This window comes from Opisthorchis viverrini (assembly GCF_000715545.1).
Source record: "Opisthorchis viverrini unplaced genomic scaffold opera_v5_178, whole genome shotgun sequence".
Classification (NCBI taxonomy): domain Eukaryota; kingdom Metazoa; phylum Platyhelminthes; class Trematoda; order Opisthorchiida; family Opisthorchiidae; genus Opisthorchis; species Opisthorchis viverrini.
This window is the reverse complement of record NW_008751835.1, coordinates 792,086-800,767: the sequence shown is the minus strand read 5'-3', so window position 1 is coordinate 800,767 and position 8,682 is coordinate 792,086. Positions and strand designations below refer to the sequence as shown.

The following is an 8,682-nucleotide window of genomic DNA, read 5'->3' as shown; positions in this document are numbered from 1 at the left end:
CAATTAGTTACAGCCCCCTATGAGTACAAGCCCCGTGAATGACTTCATATTTTGTGTGATTTCACACAGATATCAGGGCTGAAATGGTCGTTGGTCGTGTCAGTTTGTGGTCACTTTATAGCCTTTACTGCATGTGGCCACTCACACAGAGTATGTAATCTGTCACAAACACTGTTTTTGAGAACTTGAATGTTCACAGAAATTACCCAGTATCTTGCATGAGAGAAATTATGTAGGTAGTATTACTGACAAACAGGCCACTTTGTTTGTATGACACGGATGCACCGAGTAATGCAGTAGGCTTATTGCTCATTGTCAGCAGAAACAAATATCATCCCGCGTATAAAAAACGGATTGGAAGAATTGGAACTGGCCAGGGTACTGTCACATCTACTGAATCATTCATTTACCCCAAATTTACCTCAAACTTCTAATCATGTGAATTGCGATAAGTGAATGATTTCAGATTGAACTCATAAAGAATATACCCGAATGGCGATTCGAATTCACATCATGTAGAATAGGTGACGGTTTTGTGTACGTTCTCCTGAAGCTGTTTGTTTTTCAGCCGTGTGCTTTAGGTTGGTGTGTGCCACAATATCCAATAAAATCGTGCGAGTTTATGTGCTGAGTACAGCCTTGAATGTGATGACATTCGATTGGCTCGTTAGACAAGATATCCAGCGTAAAATGCTGTTGAGTTTGTCGTGTCTGCACGCACCATTCCGGCATGACACAACGAAACACGACTGTTATGCCATTCTTTTCAATTCGATCCTATGTATCACTATTCCTCGGAGCGCTGGTGGGTTGGACCTTGATCAGCAGCATTCGGTAAAAATTTTCAATCGTTTTGGTGACCCGTAGGTTGCTTGTTCAGTATATACAAACACGGATGGAGCAGCGCGGATTCATTCAATGCAGCTTGCAGAAGGCCACGGATTCTATGCTATATAAACACATTTCCTGCACAGTATGAAACCAAAGCAATCCACGTGCAAAACACGTGGGCCAGAAGGTGCGATAAGTTCTGGTTCACAAGTACAAAACTGCACCGAAAGTTGAAGGTATTGAGTGAGTTTCATCATTTTATAACTCGTTTGATGCAGACAAGGTTCGGATTGTTAAAAAGCTCACTTCCATCGAAACAGGCTAATTTTTCTAAGACTAATGATGATAATTATTTTTGTCACATCGAAAGCACACAAACAAGACTATCCCTGATTACTGATTCCTTTTTGTAACTTGACAGTTGATTTAAGTTTTTTGGTTATCACTGGACAAGATAGCGTCTGTTGACACATCGCGACAGCTGGATCAAGTAGAGACGAACCAGGTGATAGGTGCCGTTAGGGCCCAATACATCTGCGTAAAAGCAAGATATGTTGTGTTGGAGGAGAAACAGAATGATATTCTTTTCACGAGGGAAACTATGGAAACTACTGACAAGGTTGCTGAAATCTCTTCGACAGCCCACAACCAGTTTTGCCCTTCTCGGGGCTCATCACGTAGGCGCAGTTCCCGAATTTCCGTCAACCTTATGTTCTACTTGAACCCAACTTGGACTGTTTTCGAGAAATACACTCATTTGCAACGCAACTGAATCGCTCGTTTGTGATATTCTACAGCTGAGTTTCTCGTGAAAACCAAATTGATTTGCAACTGAGTGTATTTCTCGAGAACAATATCCTATTACAGTAAAATATATAGCCGACCGTTTCCTTTCTTTGTGCAGGCAATAATGCAATCCGAATGTCCAAACAACATTTTGCTGTATCTAAGAGACATGCAAACCACATATTCTGAGCACTCCTCACAAAACGTTCTCCAATGTTTCGACCCCAGTTCTGTGTAAATTTTGTCCGTTCCAAAGTAAATAGATTTATTTTCTTGCATTATGAAAATGTGGGCTATATTAAGCCGAAATTGTCAGGCCGATTCGAGCTGCGTGGCCGCGGTGGTATAAAATAAAGCAAAAATGTATGGAAACTCACCCGCTAAATTGTATGGCAAACGAAGTGTGGATGGATTAGAACTTATCTATTCAGTTATACAAGCTAGAACAATGCAACAACTGCACACACACACTGACCGGCTGAGTAGAAAATTGAAAATTCAAGATGCCAGTCGTAGTCACCCTAATGCGTTTGGCGTTTTCCAACGAATTACCAAACTCTGCTCCGCTGCGAAGAGCATTACAGGAAAAGCTCTTTCAAAGACACTTTATAGTAAAATACCAACCTGTATAACTATCACTACTGAACAAGGAATCACAAATATCTTTCAACTACCAACTCTTCTAGTGCCTTCCCTTTTCGTACCTCATAACCTTCTGAAGAGGTTTGGTTTGCGGTATCCTTGTAAACAGTCATTTCATGAGCGTCGAAAGCACCAGACATTTTGGGTGTTCAGCTCACAATTAGTTTTCCTTTCTCTGAAATATGATAGTGGTCACTCGTCATAGAAAGCAATTGTTAGGTTCCCTGTGATTTGGTGTAGAATAAATCCCGACACAGAGGAAATCGCAGCCGAAAACACCACAATTAGTTCTCATGGAGCTAGAATATGATAGTGGTTGTGCGTCACAAGAATCACCTGTTAGGTTCCCTGTGACTTGGTGTAGGAAAACTCCAAAACAAATCACTAACAACCTTGCGACTTCAAAATTTGTGTTACCGTTTCCCTTGGAAGTTAACAAGGAGTATTCCTGAGGGGAAAACTGGTAACTGCAAGAATTGCGAAACATTCTCTCGTCAAGTTGACTTTCACATACTAGCTGAAACCCGAGGTGACCTTTGTTCAGCGCACTCAGCCGAAGAACACCAGGAACGAGTTTCTGTTTGGATTCAGTTGAATCTCCTGGTAGAGAACGAAGCTGGTGAACGAATAAGTGTTGTTTGCACATTTTTTACCCTAAGAGGGGCAAAACCGGTCATGTCGTAGAAGAGTCTTCAACAACACTGAGTGGTTTCATTCAAGAAGGATTTCAAACTAGCAATATTCCGGTCAGTGACTGAACACAACCGCTCAAGTACGAAAGGCCGATCAGTATTGTAATTAACTCGCACTTAGGCACGACCAGAGTTAATCATCTTTAAGTGAAAGAAAACACATCACGTGGTCACGGACTGACTAGCTCCTCGAGTGATGACTTCTCAAACTGGTGTTTAACTCGTGACAAGTAAAAGATAATTCGACCAGACAACTGAAACATGCAGCTAAGAAGTCATCAATCAAAGAGCCGGTCAATAAGTGACCACGTGATGTATTTTCCTCAACTGCAGGATGGGTGAAACAATATCCTGTCTAACTGCGGGTTTGTCAGTGCTGATCAGTTCTCATAGCCAAACGGTCAAGTGTTCACCTACTGACCCAAAGGTCCTGTGGTTGAGACTCTCAGAAGCTTTGTGATATGCGAACCGCTGGCGATTACACATAGGGATAAAACTACTGCACATCATTTTAGTATGCATTTTTGGCCAGCCGATGTGTAAAAGAATGTCTCATAATCATGTTACCCAAAAAAAGCATATGCGGGGTGCGTGAGGAACGAATTCAATGAGGTCTCTATAGAATAAATAAGGAAAACCGAATGTACCAAAACTGGGAATGTGAATAGATGTGTGCAAGAAAACGACCTTTTTCTCCCCTGCAGAATAGAGAGTACACCGCTATCTGAGTAATAAATCTTTCATACTTTCAAGCACTGATGTCTTCCGTTGACAAAAATTTGCTTACCTAATTTGATAAGGTCCCATGTATACTCATGGTTGGGTGAACGCAGTAAAACGCATGGAAGTTTATCTATTTTCAAAAGTAAATAGCTAATGATCATTTTTGTAGTATTTGGCTAACCCAAACATTCAGTGATAGAAACTGTTCACAGTATTTTCCACAATTATTTTAAAAAGTGGCACACTTTTGGGAAGACTTCAATGTTATATGAGTTGCTTACTCACGTGATTCTGTTCGTAAACAATCACACGCACTAGCTACCTTTAACATCGAAAACAGTCGTTAGAATCCTTGAGATGTCGACAAGAAGACTGTGTTCAAAACACTGATCTACGATTGTGATCACTGTATATTCACCACCGAGGCTTGGACTACCCGATAGCATAAATCTATGATTCAGTGCACATCTTTACCTGAAATTTATGATTACATGACATTCACTGTTTAGCTTAATCACATAGAATATGAGCGTTACCAGCTCTATGGTATTATTGAATTTATTAGATCATAGACATGAATAACTGGCAACCGAACACGGTTTGTTGTCATTAGTGATTAACACATTTTGAAGCGTCAAAATCGCATTCACGGGATCGAATATGATGCTGCACCGAAGTGGGAGTAAAATAAGCGATGAACCTGTAAAGACTCATTGCAACTGGTTTGTGTGCCATGACACGCTTTAACGTTCATTACCCGCATAACCCATCAACTCTTCTACGTTTGTTCAGAATACCGCACTATTTAAAAATACTTCCGGGGAATCACCCAATGAGGTACCGTCAAAGTGGTACTGTTTGGGCCGGTGTTATTTCACTGACTCCATATTTAATAATGCATTCTCCCTTGAGATGAAATCATCTACCAGGTACTTATTGATGCAAGTAGCAAGCTCAACTCGGTTCCAGGTAGTTAAGTTTACTAACCGGACAATTCAGTAAGCTGGTACACATAATAGATCTGATTTATTCATTGCAAGGTAGTCCTTTGTTGAGTAAATCCACATAGTGAGGTCCATTGAAGGAGCGGGATAGTCTTCCAACAATGAAGTCAATGAGAAGCGACCACAATATAATGTTATGAGTGTTAAAATATCGGTTCGCCTGCGAAATGAAATAATTATAGACATTGTTGATTGCAATTAGGCTCTTACCAAACTGAACAAACAGATATGACAGATGTGCTGTCGAAAAATTTGAGTATTTTACAAGATGAACATCACACCGCACTCGATAGCAAAGTGGTTAGTAAACAAGCAGATGTGGCGCAGCACAGCACATCAGCAGTGAAGAAGATCTGATCTGAGGCCTCAAGTAAGCAGGTAGGAAAATCAGATATCCACCGTTGGTCACACAGTACCCAACTAATCCTGATATCTTAATGGCGCCAAGTAGATCCAGAAATGATAGCTGTGTACTATTCGACGTTAGATTACATTGTACTGGTTTTCAATCATCGTGGTCATTTGTGATTTATAACCTGTATGGGTTATCTATAAAGGGGAATGTTGGCAGTTCAGGTAGCGTAGATGGTCGTTGGTTTGTTCGCTGAGCTGGACTGGTGCACAGCGATGTGTTGGTCGTTGCGTAGATCCGAAAACCCTCCACTACGCTCTACTACGCTCTCCAAAAACGCACTGATGATGTCACCTCGATCGAAATGCCCAGCTCAACGAACACACCAATGACTATTTAAGGGGGTTAGCCTGTGTTGCTCAGACGGTTTTGTTTTGATGGATAAATTAGGTAAGCTGTAGTTTTACACTGCCCTTTCCTCACTGCCCTAATCACATCTGTTTTTGCTTTGTCAACTGAGCTTTATGAAAGCCGTAGCTTTCGACAAGTATGTTTGATTTCTTTGTAGAATTTAGTTGATCCTGATGCGAATAAACCAGATTTGTACAAACCATACTGAAAAATGCAATACTAGTGGTTCAAAAATCATTGTGTACTTTGATATACTCTCAAACATTCACAATTGATGCACTCAATTGATGGTCAATGAAACAAGTGAGATCAATCAATTTCATCTGCTGTTCATTGCAGTGTCAAACAAACCACTTTTTCTGAAATAACTATTCATCAGGTGCAACCAGAACGAAGTTATTTTTGCGGAGTATATGGGCGGGGACTCGCATCTTGCTCTTACCATCATCAAGAAAGTGCAACACCAAATTTAGCATCCAGGATTCGCAAAACGGAAATTTAGCAATCGTAATGCACGAATCATCTGAATGCTTGTTTAGATTGTTAAAATACGCGATAAAATTTGTTGGCCGCACACATTTTGTGATTGCCAACATAAGTAATCATATAAGAGGTGTGATGCAAGATGTTCAAATAAAGTTTTCCCCAACTAGTTGCACGCCGCTTGAAGTGAACCAGTGAAGCATCACTGTCAACATTGATGCTGCTGTCTTTGATGATGCTGATAATGATGGTGTTTGCATGCTGCTTACTAGATGTGCATGTTATTCCGTGCAGTCTGTGGAAAAACTTGTATTCTTTGAGAACAGATGGTTCTGGCTCCACGTAGCGTACTAAATAGGATAGCTTAAGAAACACTACAAACCTTTGAAAAAGCTGACACAACTGAGATAGAATTGCATGAGTTTGTTGTCCTCTTTAGCTATTTTGGACTTTCAGCCGCCAGCCTAATGCGAGTCGTTGTTCGACTCAAACAAGGAGAGGTACCATGTGAATTTCAACTCACTGTCCAATGGAAAGTAGACGCGTTTTTATGAGCACTTCATCACAGCTGCTTTGACGCAAACTGAGAGAGACGGCTTCTGTTTTTCAGACAGCCAATCATCAAATCTGAGCCCAGTTTAGTGTGTGGCACAGTCCATTCATACTGCCGGTTTTATAACTACACCATTGCGAAATACGGCCGACAGAGTAACAATGCAACTTCTCCATGTATCTTCCGGCGAACGAATAGTCTGAATATGCCATGTAACTAGTCCCAAAACTGGATGCATAACTATGGTAACAACTACAAGTAAAAGTTGCATAAATTTACATTTTTTACGGATTGCCAGAATGCAACGCTCGTTTTTCGCTCGCGGCCTTTGACTTTTGTTATGAGACTGTCCGCAATTGGGGATACATTTGGCGTTATGCGGCCACACGCAAAGACATCTGAGCTGGCCATTAGGTGGGGATAACAATATTACTATGAGGTTTTTGATGCGTTAATAAACAGTTTAAAAAATTCTGGGACCACATAACCACTCTAGGACAAGTAGACTCAGTTGCATATCAATTTGGTTTCCACGAGAGACTCAAATGAATATCTTGTTCACCATATTCTTCAACTAAATGTGCTGCACAAAGGCTGCCCCATGTTTCAGTTGGTACGACATTCGAGATATTGCAATGTATTTTCTGAAAACCTTTCGACAGCCCATGGCCAGTTTCACCCTTTTCGGAGCTCATCAAGCAGGCGTAGTCCCCGAGATGTTGTAGAAACTTTATGTTCTACTTAAACCCAAATTGGACTGCTTCACTTGGGTCTCCCGTGAAAACCAACCCACTACGCAAATGAGTGTATTCGTCAAACTCCGTCAACTTTGGGTGCAAACCAGACATAAGATTGACGGAAACTTGGAGGCTGCTGTTGAACCCCAAGAAGAGCGAAATTGGTCGTGGGCTGGTGAAGAGCTTCAGCAAACTTGTGAGTAGTTTCCTTTCATGAAAATACTCTACGGATACTTGAATGTATATAGCGAAATCTAGGAAAGATTGTCCACTTGACTGATTTAGGAATGTAAGAATCATACAATGTTCATAAGTGCCTCTTTTTTGTCTTTGGCATAAATATATCCGTCAGCACCTGTCTAAGATGAGTGCTCCTGGTCACCGAGTTTGGTGATCACACTCGCGCTAACTTGAAAAGTATACATGCATGTCACAGCTTGCCTGAACGTTTTCAAAGGTTGTGTAGGGTAGAGAACCAGAACTCGTTGAGTGTGCTCAGTTTTTGACCCGTTTCAGGTGTTAAGTACGGCAATAGGGCAAACGAGCACTCCTAGGTGCATTAAAGCAAAGCCACCCAACTGGCAACAGAAAGTAAAACGTTTAAAGAAATCTTACTCATTCTTCTAGCTTTGTTCTTGCAAGGATTAAACGCAATCGACAGTTCGCTGCCAGTCTTAGAAAAGCACACAAAAGCAATCCACAGAAGTGCAACTGACTTTCGGTTAGATACGACCTGAAGTACTAGCGACCTTGACAGGTTTCTGGAAGTCTAGTGAAAGTCATTTCCAACAGGTTGACAAAGAAAGGAGGACAAGCAGTCTATCTTAAAACGACCTTAAGATGGGCGGTTGGTGTGTCACATATAAACACAAAGACTTGCAATAAGATTTTGTCGCTCTGTACGAGCGACAAAGTACAAAGTGGACGTCAACAAACTGCGTGCCTAAGTGTACGCCCTTGAGTCTGGAAAAACAGTTTGTGAAAGCTGATCACTTTTTGAAACTGATATATCTTTGCTGGATCCATCCTCCAGAGAATTAGGTGTTTTATGACACTGGTTTGAAGCTAACACCGACAACTGGGGATAAAATGCTCACCAATGCAGATGCTGTCGCCAGAAAAATTAAGAAGCTATGAGTTTTTTGCTTACAAGCATTTAGTCTGAATCCATCACTGGTGATCACCAATTCCGATACCGCTCTGGTAGACTACGTGACATGAAGGGACTTGTCTATCAAAGAAGAATCAGGAAAAATATTTCGGTGGAAAAAACTATACTTTCAAGGTTTTACCAAATAGTTGTGCACCAGGTAGCAAACGTGACTTAAGAGGAACACGCACGCCTTTCGATCGCACAACCTCACTCGATTTTTCCTGCTTTCAGCTACAAAGACTGATTATCCAAATGTGCTCACCATAAGCAACTAACACTAACTAGCTAGCTAGCTAGCTACTAACTAACTAAACT

The 8,682-nt window shown here is 41.1% G+C and overlaps 1 protein-coding gene across 1 annotated transcript in view; it reads left to right on the top strand.

The window, feature by feature from the left end:
- Nucleotides 1-867: 867 nt before the first annotated feature.
- Nucleotides 868-8,682, top strand: part of T265_14338 (hypothetical protein) — a gene marked incomplete at both ends in the record, with an annotated part of 22,069 nt that continues 14,254 nt past the window's right edge. Inside the window, one exon of the mRNA XM_009173201.1 lies at nt 868-1,074. Within this exon, the coding sequence (XP_009171465.1) occupies nt 870-1,074 (205 nt within the window). The remainder of the gene's footprint in view (nt 1,075-8,682) is intronic.